Raw genomic sequence first — 18,835 nt, forward strand, 5'->3', positions numbered from 1 at the left:
CATAAAAGCTCACATCCAGCCTATTTAACTGAGAGAGACACTCATACAAGAGAAAATCTAAAACTTGGATCAGGCTGCACGCAGGCAGTCTCAAAATAAATGAAGGAATGAGCATTGAAGACTTAAACCTATTTGATTCCTTTTAGTAAATAAACTTGCACTAACTTCTGTAAAAATATTTTTTTAAATCAAATGGGTTCATAGCCTTTAAAATGGCAATTTAGGCGATTCGCACTGAGTGAGCTTTGCATCCATTCACTTATCTCTATTGAAGTCATAAACCTTTGGCAGCCTGCATACACTCAGTAAACTAAATAGTGAAGAATGTGGACCCTAAAAATGACCTGGTGTTGAAAAGTGAAGACTTACAGTAGCAAAAGAAAACGCAGTAACAATATATGATTTACAAATTCATCCAACAAGTTAAAATGACCATCTATTGATTCCCTTACCCCTCACACCTGCACTGTATCGCAGTCATGCATAACATGTTAATATGACTTTTCATACAATTTCAGGAGTGCACTGCCACTATTTATGGTTGTCAGCACCTCCTCATTCAGAAAACCGTGCACTTGTCATGTGTTGACAGCTGTATAAAATCACCTGGTAAGATGTAGTATGCATCAGATAGAGTCTTCATAAAACTATGAAAAGTTATTAAACAATTTTTTTGGGTAGGAACTGTAACCCAGAGGGGAAAAGAAAACAGTTTCATACAACAAATAAGAAGCAGTACAAAAAAGTCTTCCATTTGGCATATAGCATCTAAGAAAGAATACAGTGGACTTCTAATTTCAGGCAGACACAGTAATGCAATTTCTAGATTTCTTAGCTGCTAATAACAAAATATTTGATTAACAAAAACCCGCTGTATTTGTGTCATTTTAATGTGATGACCCTAGAGGGTAACTGTACTTTCAAATAACTTTTGAGAATAAGCTGTCGTTTGTACATAACGAATAACATATCTGGCCATTATACTGACTTGTGACTTGTATCCTGCATTTTCAGCTGTTTTTTTTCCTCTGTAGGCTCCATCTCTAACTTGCAATCCACTCTGAGCTGGTGGGAGGAGACTGGCTGCTATGGTGTCTCCCATACACAGCACACAGATGGATTGCTGTGCTCTTCATTCCTTTGTAGCACACAAAGAGAAGTCCCAGCAGCAGCAAGGAGAACATTATAAAGCACTTGGACTAAACAGTGAAGGTGAGAAACAAGCTCTGGGACGAGGTAAAAGACTTGCTAAGAAGCTCAGCAAGATCTTTCTTTATCTCACTCTGCTTGTTTCCGCACTCTGCTCCTCAGTCCAACTCCCCTCTCAGTAGAGTATAATGGTCTGTGCAACCTGACACCACAGTGAACCTGCAGCCTGTTTTGTCTGAGCAAGATCAGCTCTTTATTTTTTTTTTTTTACAGTGGATGACAAGATAAGAAGGTAGGGGAGAGGAAGAAGTGGCTCATGAGTGGGCAAGGAAGGAGATTTCTTTGATAAGTTATACAACAAAGTTTCGTACATTTGCTTGTGCTATTCATTTATGGAAAGTTTGTTGAAAGCACAGTTCTCTTTTAAAGGGAATCTGTCAGCAGGTTTTTGCTATGTAATTTAAGGACAGCATGAGGCAGGGACTGAGACACTGAATTCAGGGATGTCATTTATTAGGTTGTGTGCTGTTTCCATATAATGAAGGTTTTGTCATTAGAAGATTCATTGTCCTGACCACAGTGCACATGAGCACTGGTCCGACCACCACCCACACCTTCTCCTCTGAGAAGCAGCTCACTGTCAATAGGCTATGTACATAGAGAGCCTTGTGTGGGTATGGTTAGCTTTCTGAGTTCTGCCCCATCTACAAATTCTGATTGTATAACCTGCACCAAATAAGCTAAGTGATACAGGAATCAGGGTCTCTTTTCCTATATTATGCCGCTCTCAGATGACGTAGTAAAAAACTGAAAAACCTGGTGACAATTTCCCTGCCTAATAAAACCAAGAGTGCATGGTCAAGGATAAACTATTCAATATCTTGTATATTCAGGTTGGCACAAAGACAGCTCCTTATTGAAAAGCTTTCCCTTAGTAGACTATGTTTAAAAAAACAACATGGATGGACCCAATCACTATTACATAAATAGGGACTCAACACTAAGAAATGGCATAATATTAGCAGATGGCATTAAAATTGGATCATATGGGTCCAAATTCTGTCATCCAACCTATGGGCCACCTTCTGATCTAGTAAAGTGCAGGAGCTGTCACTTGGCCCCTTCACTTAAAGCGAACCTGTCAGAGGGATTTTGCTAAGTAAACTACAGAGATTGTCATGTTGTCGATGTTATACTGATTAAAATGATACCTGGGGTGAAGAAATCTGTCTTGTGGTTCTTGTGTAATTAGTGTAAGAAGTTTTCAGTTAATCATATGCCTATGCTCCGGGGCAGACTGTAGGCAGAGTCTTATCTTCCTGCTCTAAGCCAGAGAAACCAAGGAAAGACCTGCCCACAGGCTGCCCCGAAGCACAAACATGTTCTTCATCATAGAGACAGGGAGAGACACACTGTTTATGCTTCAGGGAGGCCTGTGAGCAGGTCTTTCCTTGGTTTCTCTGGCTTAGATCAGGAAGGTAAGACTCTGCCTACAGTCCCGCCCCAGAGAACAGGTATATCATTAACTGATAACTTCTAATACTGATTACACAAGAACCACAAGACGGATTTCTTCACCTCAGGAATCATTTTAATCAATTTAACACTGCCAACCTGACAATGCCTGTAGTTTACTTAGCAAAACCCTGCTAACAGGTTGCTTTAAATAATGTGTTATAATAAAATACACATTTTGATCATATTTGGCACTATGCAGCACAAAGGAACCAGAATAGGTCACAGCCTCCTCGTTTTAAAGATTAGTGAGGATTTTAACATGTCTGATCAGATCAGAAATAGTATATCCTAGAGTTAAGTTTTAATTTAGTACAATGCAAGAATAATAATTGGATACTGTACTTAAAGAGGTTAGCCACTTTCTCCTGTTAGTGCAGCTTTCTTCACCAACTGACTGGAAACATGAACATGAATCACTACTACAGCCGGCAGGTCACTTTTCGCCAGAGCGACGCTGGAAAACGATGAAGGCAACGGCTGGTGAATTATATGTAATGTATCCCTTCAGCGGTGCAATAAAAAAAATCCACTGGAGTGGTGATTTAAATTACAACAGCAGGAGCTTGTCAGTTGTTGTAACTAGATGCCGTCAGTTCAGTACTCAGAACGAATAGGAGGCTGAGGAAAGTGGATTCTGCACAGACCAGTTCATGAAGAACACAGCAGACTGGCATATGTAGATACCTTTCTTAATGTGAACCCTCTCAAATGTTGTGCTGGTATGTGACAGCTATTGACAAAAGTGTGTGCGTGTGTGTTTAATTGTATGTTTGTATATATTTGTGAGTAAGAAATTGAATGGCATAGTGCTATTAGTTACGTCAACAGTATAGTGGTACTATTACTGTGCATAGTATATAGAGGTACTATTGATATATACAGTATAATGGTACTAGTACAGTATAATGGTACAATTGATGTGTACAGTATAATGGTACTAGTACAGTATAATGGTACAACTGTGTACAGTATAATGGTACAATTGATGTGTACAGTATAGAGGTACAATTGATGTGTACAATATTTCAGTATTAGTTATGTGTATTTATTATTTATTATTATTATTTATTGTTATAGCGCCATTTATTCCATGGCGCTTTACATGTGTATGGTATAGAATCACTGTGTGTCTAGTATAGAAGTATCATTTATATGTAAAATATACAAGTACTATTCTCTCATATGGTATAATGGCATTTATTACTGTGTATGGTGTAACATACTATTTATGTATGCAATGTGAGCCACCTGTTACAGCCAAATGTCTTATCGGTTGAGCACAAGGTCTGAGACAGGAAATTTGTGGAACTCAACTGCTTGTCCATTCTTGTTATACGAAAACAATGTAACTTATCTTGACATCATTATTATTCATTGAATGGTTAAAAATAATACTGTATTGTTATGAATAACTCTCTCTTTTGGCATCTAGCACATGTGGGCACGAAGAGGAACTTGGCAGAACTTTACCTACCTAATCGGCTAAAATTGAATTTCAAGTGTTCTCTGAGAGAAAGTTCTCCACAGTTAATTAAGGAATCACAAAGTTCAAAAAGTTCACTTTTATTTCTCTAGCTATTCCAACAACCACATTGTTCTCATCCCCTGGACAAGTCCATGTTTAAAAATACACTTTAATAAATAGGAAAATGATATCTCTGTGGATCAGAGCGTTGTTATTCTTACTTACAAATGTTAGGGTAGATAGTGCCCCGAGGAAGCAGAGAGAAATTAAAAGGAAGACAAAAAGTTCTCGTCTCTTGCCCCATACGTGTGGGAACTCATCCAGCACTGCAGTAATGACGCCTTCCAGTCCTGCAAACTACACAGGGAATATGGTTATACAGAAGGCCGACAAGTCATTTACTATGCAATGAGTGAGGTCATACATTCTTCAGTAATATCACATATGTGCTCTATAGTCGCAGGCCTCTGGGGGGAAATTACATAGGAGGTGTCCACCTTGGAGAATGCTCTTTTCTTTGTAGGGTCCGTCCGGTTAGCTAGGACTTCCAGCTATTGTCAATGTGCAGCATCACCGCATTGAAATCAATAGATTGTCCATGTAACTCCTCCAGGGTGAGATACCTTTTATAGACAATCTCTAGCTTACAACTCCTTTAAGGGGAATGTGTCATGTTGTACATACAGTCTGACCTGTGGACAGCATGGTATAGAGAAGAGATGCTGAGCAGAATTATATATACCGTAGGTTTGAAAAGATTCAGCATAACTTGTATTTTATTCACTGAAATCCCTGGTGTTTGTAGCAAAAGTCCAGTGGGCAGACCTAATCAGTGATTGACAGCTATCTCTGCAGGCAGTCATAGAGGAACGACTGTCAATCACAGAATAGAACCACCCACTGGACTCCTATACATAAAAAACGCCAGAGATTTCAAGGAATAAAATATAAGTTATACTTGTACTTTTTGGGGGGGAAAGTTCATCAATCTGATCAGCGCATCCTGCACTATAACATCCTGCCAACCGATCAGATACCATTTTCAACATTCAACCCCTTCATCTTCCTGACCAGGCCATTTTTTTCAATTCTGACCAGTGTCATTTTATGAGGTCATAACTCTGGAACGCTTCAACGGATCCCACTGATTATAAGAATGTTTTCTCCTGACATATTGTACTCCATGATAATAGTAAAATATGTTCGATACAACTTGCATTTATTTGTGAAAATATAGGAAATTTACCAAAAATTTCACAATTTTAAAACTTTTCATTTTTATGCCCTTAAACCAGAGAGTTATGCCACGCAAAATAGTTAATAAATAACATTCCCCACATGTCTACTTTATATTAGCACAATTTTGAAAACATAATTTATTTTTGTTAGGAAGTTAGAAGGGTTAAAATACCCAAAAGTGAGCCCATTCTAAAAACTGCACCCCCAAGGTGATCAAAACACATTCAAGAAGTGTATTAACCCTTGAGGTGCTTCACATAAATTAATTGATTGTGGGAGGAAAAAATTAACATTTACCTTTTTTTTTTTTTACAATAGATTTAATTTAGACACAATTTTTTTTATTTTCACAAAAGTAACAGGAGAAAATGGACCCTGAAATTTGTTGTAAAATTTCTCCTGAGCACGCTGATACCCCATATGTGGGGGAAAGCCACTGTTTTGGCGTACGGCAGGGCTTGGAAGGGAAGTAGCATCATTTGACTTTTTGAACGCAAAATTGGCTGGAATTGAGAGCAGACGCCATGTTGCGTTTGGAGAGCCCATGATGTGCTGAAACAGTGGAAATTCGCGACATGCGACCCTATTTTGGAAAGTAGACCCCCCAAAGAATTTATATAGATGTGTGGTGAGCACCTTGATCCATAGGGGCTTCACAGAAATGTATACAGTTGAGCCGTGAAAATAAAAAAAAAATCAATTTTTTCCACAAAAATGTTTTTTAGCCCAATTTTGTATTTTCACAAAGGTAACAAGAGAAAATGGAGCCCCAAAATTGTTGTGCAATTTCCCCTGAGTACGCTGATACTCCATATGTGGTGAAAAACTACTGTTTGGGCACACGACAGGGCTCAGCAGGGAAGGAGAGGCAGTTTGGAGCACAGATTTTGATGGAATGGGCGTCATGTCGCGTTTAGAGAGCCCCTGATGTGCCTAAACAGTGGAAATCCCCCACAAGTGACCCTATTTTAGAAACTACGGCCCTCAAGAAATTTATCTAGAGGCATAGTTTTATAGTAATGATTATAATGCTTTTGGTTTTACTTGTGTATAAATTTATAATGTGGAGGTATGATAAATTGTGCAGAGTACATCAGATTATAAAAGTGTGTTGTGTCAACAGGGTAAAAACTAATTTTATTAATTTGTGGACTTGTGGTACGCTTTGAAGCAATCGATAATGCAAAGGCCAGGTTTCTCAGGGCAGGTTTCACAATGATATATTGTGTCCTTTCGGAGTCCCCTCTTGGATCATACTCTGCAACGTTTTTGTGATCTTTGCTTCTCCGCTGTTTGGGGAACCTCTCCTGGAAAATGTTGAGCTGGGACGATACGGGCAGTATCAGTTTCAGAAGTACTGGGACCTTCATCTTCTTGAGTGCCAAACATTAGGGCCTTGATGACTTCCTCCTGAAACTGAAGGAAGTTCCCATACTGCCTGCAGATCGAAACAGCACAAAAGCATTATACAGTGCCATCTGTATGGCCAATTTTTTGTGCCAAGCGTTAGCTTTTCGCATGGCACTGTATGATTTGAGGACCTGATCTGAGAGATCTACACCCTCCATGAACTTATTTCTTATCCAAGATACAATCTGGCTTTGGGACTTGTGTTGTGGTACCTCAGACAGTGACAAGGGAGCTGTTGTCACGATGTATGGTGGTCAAGATAAGGACATCCCTCTTGTCCTTATACTTGACCACCAGCATGTTACTTCATTGGGCTCTGCTTTCGCCCCTTTTTCAGAAGTTGTCCTAATTAGTGGCTTAGGGTGGCCTTTCTGATTTTTTCACACAGTGCCACATTCAACTATACCTCTGAGAGACGGTCTTGAAAAGTGAGATGCTGGTGTGAAAATGATCAAGGTAGAGGTGATAACCCTTATCTAGCAGTGGGTGTAGCAATTCCCACACAATTTTCTCACTCACCCACAGAACAGGGAGGTATTCTGGGGGTTAATCTTCGTAGATCCTAAATCTGTGGGTGTACTCTGAGGTACTCTCGCACAGCTTGTACAGTTTAATTCCGTACCTGGCCCTCTTACTGGGCAGGTATTGTCGGAATTTTAGCCTCCCTTTTAAATGAACCAGAAATTCATCTATAGCGATGTCCCTTTGGGGGTTGTACGCCTCAGCAATTTTTCTGCTGAAGTGGTCAACTACTGGATGAATATTGTATAGACAAACAAAGTTAGGATTGTCTCAGGGAGGACACTGCATATTATCACAACAATGGAAAAAAATTTGTAACGCTTTAACCCCTTAGTGACAGAGCCAAATTTTTGAAATTTGACCAGTGTCATTTTATGTGGTAATAACTCTGCAATGCTTCAACAAATCCTAGTGATTTTGAGATTGTTTTTTCGTGACACATTATACGTTATGATAATGGTAAGTTTAGGTTAATATGTTTTGTGTTTATTTATTAAAAATATCAAAAATTTGAGAAAAATGTTAAAAAATTAGCAATTTTCAAAATTTGAATGATTATCCCTTTAATCCAGATGGTCATACCACGGCAAACCATTAATAAATAACATTTCCCACATGTCTGCTTTACATCAGCACCATTTGTAAAATGCTATTTTATTTTGTTAGCATTTTAGGACGTTTAAAAATGTAGCAGCAATTTTTCATTTTTGCAAGGAAATGTACAAAATTTATTTTTTAGGGACCTATCCATCTTTGAAGTGACTTTAGGGGTCTCATATATTGGGAAACCCCCAAAAGTGATACCATTTTAAAAACAGCACCCCCTGACATATTGAAAATTGCTGTCAGGTAGTTTATTAACCCTTCAGGTGATTTACAGGAATTAATGCAAAGTGGCATGACAGAAATGAAAGTGTGTATTTTTAACATCTAAATGCCTCTAACTTCTGAACAGGTTACAACAGCCGTCAGACTGTAAGGCTGCTATTTGGTCATGTATTGCCATGGCAAACATCAGGACCACACAATCATGATCTGAGTGCACCAATTGGGATAAAGAGGAAGCCCCCACACTCTGTTAACCATTTATAATGATGTAGTCACTATTGACAGCAGCATCTAAGGGGTTAAACAGATATGGACGGTGCAAATACTGATCGTGGCTGATACAGCAAGTTGTCAGCTATAGTGTACAGCTGACAGCTCCTGGATTGTCACCTGTATGTGGGTGCTATTCTCTTATATCTCAGGTCAGTTAAAAGATGTATTGGCTGTCATTAAGGGGTTAAATCGTGTCTTTGTCGTGGCCATACGGAATGCTGGTGTCGAATCTCTGGTTTTCTGACTATGCCCATATTATTATTATTATTATTATTTATTTGTTATAGCACCATTTATTCCATGGTGCTTTACATGTGAGGAGGGGATGCCCATATGCAGCACAATGCCCCAAAATGTCATCATCTCTGCTGCATTTACAGGGGTCCATCTGGTGTATGATAATGTGGGATTTTAGGTGAAAAAATGATGGGCAAATACATTTGGGCCACCATAAGGTTTATTATTTCCTTGCTGAAAAATAGTTTGAAAAAGTTAATTTCAGTGAGGTCTGTAATATTAAATTGGATTCCTGGGCTGCCAATGAAATCTGGAATAATTTTCAGGGGATGCACGCCATATAGAATCGATTCCTGTAGGGGTTGCCTGGGTTCTAAGGTGCATTGCTGAGGGTCCCTCCTCACTAGACGAGGAGGAGGAGGAATAGGGAATGTGGGATCTTTCTCACTGGCGGAATCCGGGTTGGTGATTAGCGTCTTGACGAATGGGCCTTTTTTTTATTTATTTATTTTTATAAAAAACACTGAGGATGTGTAAGTGGTGCTTTTACACGTGCATTGCGTGGGGCTTGTGTAAAGGGTACTATTTATTATAATAAGTCTTGAGGAAAAAAGTAGAGAGAAAAAGTAAACATTTAGAAGAAACACTTAGAAGAAAACATGAAAAGAAAAATCAGATGTAAAAAATGTATATAAAAGTTCACTCCACTAATGCCTTACCTAGAAATTTACCCTGCGCTATTCTTTTTTTGCAAAAGAAAAAGAGACATACACTCCCCTAACGCACTCACTAAAAATTTACGCAATTCTATTTTTTGCAAAAGAAAAACGAACGCTACTAACAATGCAATGTATGCCCCCCCCCATTCGCTCGCTAAAAATTTACTCTACGCCAACAATTCTTCTTTTACTAAAGAAAAACGGACATCACTAATAATGCAAAGTACGCTAATAAATTACTCGGTGATAACAATTTTTTTTTTTTTTTTAAAGCAAAAGAAAGACACTCCCTCCCTAACTGTAAAGCTACTTTGTACTAACTATTTTTTTTTGTAAAAGAAAATCGGACGTCACTAACAGTGTGATGTCTACTACTCTAATGCGCTACCTAAAAAGCTACTCTGTACTAACTACTATTTTTTTATTCTAAAAGAAAATCAGACGTCACGAACACCGTAACTTCCACTACTCTAATGCGCTACCCGCTACCTATGAAACTACTGTACTATAATTTTTTTTACTCCAAAACAAAATTGGTCGTCACTAACACTGTGACGTCCGTTACCTTGCTATCTATGAAACTACACTGTACTAACTACTATTATTTAAAAAAAAAAAACAACAACAAAACGGACGTCACTTATGCTGTGACTTGATCAGCAGCAATACTGATTAGAGCGCTGTGGCCACGGGAAGAGCACAAATGATGATCAACCCAGGATGCCGCGCACATGCAAAAAGCGCAAAAAAGTGAGCAAAAAATGAACTGGGAGTGGGACAGGGATTGGGGAACTGCTGCTGTGATCACAGATCAGTCACAGCACAAGAGGAGATCGCAGCATAGAAGGAGATTGCAGGAGGAAGATCACAGCACATGATTACAGGAACAGGAGGCACAGCATAGGAGATGGCAGGAAGTAAACGGACAATCCACGCATGTGTTGCGTCTGTTGAACTGCAGCAAGACATGCAGGTGCAGGTACACGAGTGTGGGCGGGTAACACTTTATCTGAGCACGTTCGCGCTTGACTGCTTTCTAACACTAATAACATGCAGAATAACCCTATATCTGTAGAGCAACAGAGTTATACAACGTGACAGATTACTTGTAAATATGAACTGTGAAAGTCTGTGTATTTCTCTTTACTGAGACGATAGGCACAATTTATCATTGCTTTTCAATTTTTATACGGCATACAAATGGTTCTAATAGTGACTTTAAAGAAATTAAAATGGCCTTATTCATTATTTTATTTGCTCCTTTTTTTAATGTTTACCTTCAGTTGTTGTTGTTTTTTTATTCGGCATTATATGTATGGTTTACTCTAATTCATCATTTTGCAACTTTTCGAAATGTCATAAAATTGTTGCGCTTTTCTTCCTATCCAGTAAGTTAGTGGATAATAAAATCTATCTTTTTTTTTTTCATTTCAAAACTAACATATGACATTTGAAAAAGCATTGTCCAACTCTTTTCTCCAAAAAGGCATAGAAAAGCTGAAGACAAAACAAGCATCTTTAAGTTTGGGAAAAACTTATCAACCTGCGTGCTCCATTTTAAAAAATTTGATTGAAATTCTGTTACAAGTATTAAATGACAAAAACACATAAGTGACTTAAAAACCTGCAAATGATGAATCGTGTTTTGTCTTCTAAAGTAGGTAAACATTCCTAGCAATGAGTTTACTGTCTTTGTAGTTTCACTATCAATATGTTAAAAAGCTATTCTGTCTTACCGTACTGTCCAGTCCAAGTGTAATCAGCATTAAGAAAAAGACAATGGCGAAGAAGGTGGACGCTGGCATGTTGGCTATCGCCTCTGCATAGGTGATGAATAGAAGACTGGGACCTAAAGTGACAAAAAACTGATTAAACTTAGCAAATGATCTTACAAATTCACAGTGCATTAAACATTAATTTTTCTATAGTCTCAAAATGCATACATTTAACAGGAATATATATATCCAGCTGATTTATTGTATCTTGTCACAGTGACACCTAAAAGGGTGGAATATATTACTCAGCAAGTGAACAGTCTGTTCCTGGATTTCAGGTGCTAGGCCCCATTAACACGCTCATTTTTCACGTACACAGCGGGTGAAATAAGTATTGAACATGTCACCAATTTTCTAAGTAAATATATTTATAAAGGTGCTATTGACATGAAATTCTCACCCGATGTTGGTAACAACCCATACAATCCACACTGGCAAAGAAATTAAACCATAGATGTCCATATATTAAGATATGTGTAATAATGAGAAATGACACAGGGAAAAAGTATTGAACATGTGACGAAAGAGAGGTGCAAAAAGCCATGGAAAGTCATGACACCAGCTGACATCTATCAGTAATTAGAAAGCGATTCTGTCATGTAGTGAAAAATAATATCAGCTGGTTCAACTGATGGCCTCTAAAAAAGGTGAGGATGCAAAGGATTATACAGACAGCATACTATGGGATCTCAAGTATTTCTTTCTGTGAGGTAAAACATTGCTGAAAAACAGGCAGTGAAATGTTTTGCCTCACAAAAAAAAATCAGCTGTGATCCCCTGCTGTCCTGTCTGTATACTCTTTTGCATCCTCTCCTGCCCAGTATAATCAGACCATGTTCTTGTATGGACATACACAGCCATTACACAGTACACAGCAGGGAAATTCACAGAAGAGAAAAAAAATAAAATGCCCTTGGGGATATATTTACAATTTCACAGAAGAACCCCCAAAATACAAAAGATAAAAATTAACTTTTATTAATCCAATTTGTAAATCAACCACATATGTGCACTACTTAAACCATCACCACAGCAACAGCATACTATAGAAAAGGCCAGGGAGGTGCCAGGCCCTACACTACACTATAGGCTCCCTACCTACCAGCGGAGGTTGGCACCCTATGCTGTGGTGATGGTTTAAGTAGTACACAGCAGGGGCACATTTATAAGATTATCTCAGCACAGGAATATTAATTTTTAACACATCCAATTGTGGAAAAAAATTTTATTCCAAGATCTGTTGATTAAAGTGTGCGTGTCTTCATGAATTTGGCACCTTTTACTCCAGCGAGACTGGCACAGCACAAGCATGTACTATGCCAGTATGGATTAATTGGCCCCAATGTATCACAATGTGTGAGGCTCAGAAAATGGACCATGAACCAATGGAGGAAGAATTCATCATTTTAGTTTATTTATATTTTTTTTATATTATCTGACCAGCCAGAGAAGATAGTCCAACAAAGGCAGTGCGAAGCTCTGGGCAATGTATAGCTGGCATACCTCTGGTCCTGGAAATCACGTGGCTGTACCTTTGCCACAAATAACCTACCTAAATATTATTACAGATCAAGTACATTTTTACATGGCAGCAGCCACTATCTGTAGGATAAAACACCCTGCCACACTCTAAAATCTATTCCGGAATGGTGTGAGGAACAAAACAAAGATCGAGGTGTTGCTATGACTCCAAATTCCCTGTTATTGACAAGACTACCTTTTTCTTTTAATGTTTGCACCACAGCGATTTCTTTTATAGTCTCGATATCTTGTAAGGTTATCAGGGTATAAAGAATACAGGAATGCTCTAAGCATACCTCATATACTCCTTCATATTCTCTTTCCTAATTTCCTGTCTGTGGGGACATAATCACCAACCCACAAAAGCAGCTTGACACACTGGTTCTTTCTCAGAACTAAAGCTTTTCAAAGGCGCCTTCAGCTGATAATATTGTCTGTTCAGTAGAGGACACTTGGCAGATGTTCAGTGAGAATTGGCCTGATTAAAAAACTGGTGGTGGCAGCTAGTAGTGGTTCCTTTTATTGTTATTGTGCAGCTGGCAGTGACCGTACTGGGATGTATATATATATATATATATATATATATATATATATATATATACATATATATATATATATATATATATATATATATATTCCATGAGTTAGAATCGGAGGTGTATATACCATATGCTCACTGTGAGTTCCCCAATATCCAGCTTAGAAGTAGCAGTGGCCTCGTCCATCACTCATCAGTCAATGGCGTAATTGCCCTGACGACTGGAGGCAGTGGAGTTGCGTTCCCTAGACAAACTGGTAGCAGTGGTGAGATCTGTGTCATCTCTCCAGTGTCATCTGTGATAACAGTGGTGGGATCAGTGTGACCTCCGTGGCAGTTCTTCTGGGCAAGATCTGTAACCAGATTTCACAATACAAACTGTATCCACTATTAAGTTGATCTCTTAGACTTGATTTACTTTGAGAATACTTGACAGAAAGCCTTATAATTCTTTATAAAGTTTAGAGGAATATTCCTATCTCAAAGATCCTATTTCAATATGTAGTAGGTGTAGTAATAATAATAATAATATTAGCAAATATCTCCAAATAGAAATGCAGTTTAGTTTTTCTGATTCTTTATGTCTCTTTCCTCATGTACAGACATTGCAGACCTTAGGTATCCATGGTTATGACCACTGATATAGTGACAGTTGGTTAGTTAGTTGATAGTGGTCGTAACCAAGAACACCTAAGGTCCTGTAATGGCTGCACATGAGGAGAGAGACATAGCGAATCAAGAAAACTATACTGCATTTCTAATTGGAGGTATTTATTAAAATTATTATTATTACACCTACTATCATATTGTGATAGGATATTTGAGACGGAAATAGAACTTTTAAGGCTGGTTTCACACTTGTGTTTTGATCTGCAGCGTTTTAGCACTAAAAAACGCATGCGTTTTTTTTCTATACTTAACATTAAAAACGCATGCATTTTTTGACGCGTGCGTTTAGTTGCAGAAATGCAACCTGTAGTAATTTCTAGTGGTGTTTTTTTGCCGCAAAAAATCGCATGCGTTTATTCGCGGCAAAAAAATGTATTGCTGTCTATGTAAACGCATGCGTTTTTAAGCACATGCATTTGCTTGCGTTAAAAACGCATGCGTTTTTATAGAAAAACACAAGAAAACACAAGAAAAAACAAGAAAACCCTAACCCTAACCCTAACCCTAAACACAAGAAAAAACAAGAAAACCCTAACCCTAGCCCTAGGGTTACTAGGGATCCTAACCCTAACCCTAACCCTAAGGTTAGGATCCCTAGTAACCCTAGGAATCCTAACCCTAACCCTAGGGATCCTAACCCTAACCCTTAGGGTTAGGGTTAGGATCCTAACCCTTAGGGTTAGGGTTAGGGTTAGGATCCCTAGGGTTAGGGTTAGGGTTAGGGTTAGGATCCCTAGGGTTAGGGTTAGGATCCCTAGGGTTAGGGTTAGGTTTAGGATCCCTAGGGTTACTAGGGATCCTAACCCTAACCCTAACCCTATCCCTAGCTATTTCTGTTTATAGTGGGTTTTCTAGTTGATTTTGATGATTGGCAGCTGTCACACACTTCTCAGCATGCGTTTAAAAAACGCAAACGCAGGAAAAAACGCATGTAAACGCGGCAAAACGCCGCGTTTTTTTTCTGCATGCGTCTAAAAAACGCAGCGTTTGCATGCGTTTACATGCGTTTTTTCACCACATGCGTGTTTTTTTTAAACGCTGCAGATCAAAACGCAAGTGTGAAACCAGCCTAAGTCTTTCTTGACCCGCCTATGCTGATTATCTGCTCCTCAGTGTCCCTGCTGCTGTTGAGATCTTACACTCGGTACAAGCTGCAGTTCTCAGTCAGGTTGGGTGGGTGGAGACTGAATACACTTGGACTCCAGAAGTATTTCATTCTATTGAATGCCTCATAAAATATTCATAAAATATCAGGATTATACAGACATTCTGAGATGGATTTTCAAAGTAAGTACTCAACCGGTCTAATAATGTATACAATTTGCATAGTGAAATCTAGTGACAGACCTGCTTTAACATGGATGTTCAGCTTACAAAAGACTGAATATCTTTACCTTTTTTTGAGGTGACTATACAAGTTTTCCCTAAATTTTGACAGGAACATTTTTGACAACTGTCTACAATACTGATTTTCCCTTTTTTATTGACGTAAGGCCCCTCTACACATTGGATGCTTCAGCTGATCGTTTGGCATAGAGCCAGCTCAGCCGTATCTCCTATAAACATGAGCGCTTGGTGGTCTTTGCTTTAGCCAATAGAAATCTCTGCTGACGTCTATATTTCTGGGACAACAAAGCGATCACCAGAAACTGTACATGCACGATCAACATTTTCCCTGACAGCAGTTAGCTGGCACCCCCACACTAGTTTAATGTGTTTTGGGGGGCTTTAGTCCTGAGTCCACCAACAATGCTTTGAATACTGCAAACAAATTTTGATATGGAGGTTTTATATCTAAAATTTTTAGGCAAAGTTTGCAGCAAAAAACATCAAGAAACAGGAGAATCTACTCAATTTTCACACCAAGCCCTAATCTCTGTGCATTTTATCCTGGTCATATCAATGTGATAAAAAAAATTCAAATTACTTATGTACGTCACCTTTGGGGTGGATTTTTGGTGAAGAATCTGTGCTGGAAATCTGCACTGAAATGAGCATGATGTGACATAATATAGTTGTTTTTGTTATGGGCTCCGACAACTCTTAGTAGACTTTCCACAGCCAGTCTTGGTGTAAGCCACTCCACTTAGAAGGTACCAGGAATACTATTATATACACTCATTTACTCATATACAAGCACCTGGAGGATTTAAACGATCATGAGCAAGGTGAGCATATAGAACTTGATTCTTTATTGGGATAAAACTGCAGCGCATTTCGATTCCAAACTCAGGACTCTTCCTCAGGCATAAAATACATCTGTTCAATTTTAAATCTTAACCAGCTAACCCCTGACAAGTGTTTTGCAGTTTTTGGCCCTCTTCAGTGCAGTGCAAGAGACCTTCAATTTACTTAGACCTGCTATTGTAATAATACACTAAGGAGTGCCCTGTCCACGCTTTTCACTTTTCAATACAAAGATCTGGACTTTGCTGCAGAGGCTCCTGGGTTGCGCACATGGAGTAGCTCCTCGTTGGCAAGTGCAACAAATTGGTACTTACATGACTTCCCAGTTATCCACAGAAATGTGGACAATGTCGCTAGCCCTGAGATGTCATAGGAATAGCTGGGCACAAGTCCAGGTAGGGTTAGGCAGGGAAGTAAGACAAATGAGATGGCCAACTTATCATAATGCATTAAACTAAATGGCTGGATGATCATGTCACCCAGCAAGAAGAGGCTGCAGCAGATGGATCTATTGGGCTTGCAAGCAATGTCATCATCATTGCCTCACTTGATGTCCCACAATTGAGGTGAGATAATTCTGACGTAGCTCAATTTTATTCTTGACTTGAGTGAGACAGAGGCATGACACTCCTTTTCTGCAAATGGTGCATATTGGGGAGAGATATCAGAAGATAGAAATTTTGTCCGCGCAATAATTTCATGTCGATAGTCATTAATGAAGATAGTATTCTGCTACAGATGGATCTGGATAAGTTTGAAACTTGGGCTGAAAGGTGGCAGATGCGGTTTAACAATGATAAATGTAAGGTTATACACTTGGGAAGAAGGAATCAATATCACCATTACACACTGAACAGGAAACCACTGGGTAAATCTGACATGGAGAAGGACTTGGGGATCCTAGTTAATGATAAACTTACCTGGAACAGCCAGTGCCAGGCAGCAGCTGCCAAGGCAAACAAGATCATGGGGTGCATTGATAGAGGTCTGGATACACATGATGAGAGCATTATACTGCCTCTGTACAAATCCCTGGTTAGACTGCACATGGAGTACTGTGTACAGTTTTGGGCATCGGTGCTCAGGAAGGATATAATGGAACTAGAGTGAGTACAAAGGAGGGCATCAAAATTAATAAAGGGGATGGGGGAACTACAATACCCAGAGAGAATAGCAAAATCAGGATTATTTAGTCTAGAAAAAAGACGACTGAGGGGCAATCTAATAACCATGTATAAGTATACACTCACTGGCCACTTTATTAGGTACACCTGTCCAACTTCTTGTTAACACTTAATTTCTAATCAGCCAATCACATGGCGGCAACTCAGTGCATTTAGGCATGTAGACATGGTCAAGACAATCTCCTGCAGTTCAAACCGAGCATCAGTATGGGGAAGAAAGGTGATTTGAGTGCCTTTGAACGTGGCATGGTTGTTGGTGCCAGAAGGGCTGGTCTGAGTATTTCAGAAACTGCTGATCTACTGGGATTTTCACGCACAACCATCTCTAGGGTTTACAGAGAATGGTCCGAAAAAGAAAAAAAATCCAGTGAGCGGCAGTTCTGTGGGCGGAAATGCCTTGTTGATGCCAGAGGTCAGAGGAGAATGGGCAGACTGGTTCGAGCTGATAGGAAGGCAACAGTGACTCAAATCGCCACCCGTTACAACCAAGGTAGGCCTAAGAGTATCTCTGAACGCACAGTGCGTCGAACTTTGAGGCAGATGGGCTACAGCAGCAGAAGACCACACCGGGTACCACTCTGTCATGATCTCCATGGCCAGAGAACTAGCATAAGCCTCTATAGGAACAAGCTCTTGGAAGATGTAACTATACTGACCATGAACTAAACCTACCGCATCATCTAGAAGTAGCCAGGTAGCATGTCCTACTTTTTATCCCTATATGCCCAGCGCCGGCCGGAGAACTAAATAATGCTAGCAGAGGGAAATATAAGACCTGACTCACCTCTAGAGAAATGCCCAAAAAAAAAAGGAGACAGAAGCCCCCCACATATATTGGCGGTGATATGAGATGAAACAACAAACGCAGCAGGAAAATAGTTTTAGCAAATTTGAGGTCCGCTTTCTAGATAGCAGAAGACAGAAAGCATACTTTCATGGTCAGTAGAAAACCCTAACAAAACACATCCAGAAATTACTTTAGGACTCTGGCATTAACTCATAATACCAGAGTGGCAATTCCTGATCAACAAGAGCTTTCCAGACACAGTAACGAAACTGCAGCTGTGAACTGGAACCAAAATACAAAAACAAAACATGGACGAATGTCCAACTTATCTAGTAGATGTCTGGGAGCAGGAACAAGCACAGAGAGGCTTCTGATAACATTGTTGACCGGCAAGCATCTAACAGAGAAGCCAGGTTATATAGCGACACCCAGATCTAATCAGAACAGGTGAACAGGGAAGATGATGTCACAAGTTCAATTCCACCAGTAGCCACCGGGGGAGCCCAGAATCCAAATTCACAACAGTACCCCCCCCTCAAGGAGGGGGCACCGAACCCTCACCAGAACCACCAGGGCGATCAGGATGGGCCCTATGAAAGGCACGAACCAGATCAGAGGCATGAACATCAGATGCAGTGACCCAAGAATTATCCTCCTGGCCATATCCCTTCCACTTGACCAGATACTGGAGTCTCCGTCTGGAAACACGGGAGTCTAGGATTTTTTCCACAACGTACTCCAACTCACCCTCAACCAACACCGGAGCAGGAGGCTCAACGGAAGGCACAACCGGTGCCTCATACCTGCGCAATAA

General features: G+C 39.5%; 1 protein-coding gene across 1 annotated transcript in view; it reads right to left on the bottom strand.

The window, feature by feature from the left end:
• The window catches only part of SLC6A4 (solute carrier family 6 member 4), a 182,747-nt gene that overhangs the window by 16,974 nt on the left and 146,938 nt on the right, over window positions 1–18,835 (bottom strand). Inside the window, exons 9-10 of the mRNA XM_077294287.1 lie at window positions 11,097–11,209; window positions 4,358–4,489 (exon numbers count right to left, since the gene is read on the bottom strand). Of these exons, the coding sequence (XP_077150402.1) occupies window positions 4,358–4,489; window positions 11,097–11,209 (245 nt within the window). The remainder of the gene's footprint in view (window positions 1–4,357; window positions 4,490–11,096; window positions 11,210–18,835) is intronic.

This window comes from Ranitomeya variabilis, chromosome 3 (assembly GCF_051348905.1).
Source record: "Ranitomeya variabilis isolate aRanVar5 chromosome 3, aRanVar5.hap1, whole genome shotgun sequence".
NCBI classification, from domain to species: Eukaryota; Metazoa; Chordata; class Amphibia; order Anura; family Dendrobatidae; genus Ranitomeya; species Ranitomeya variabilis.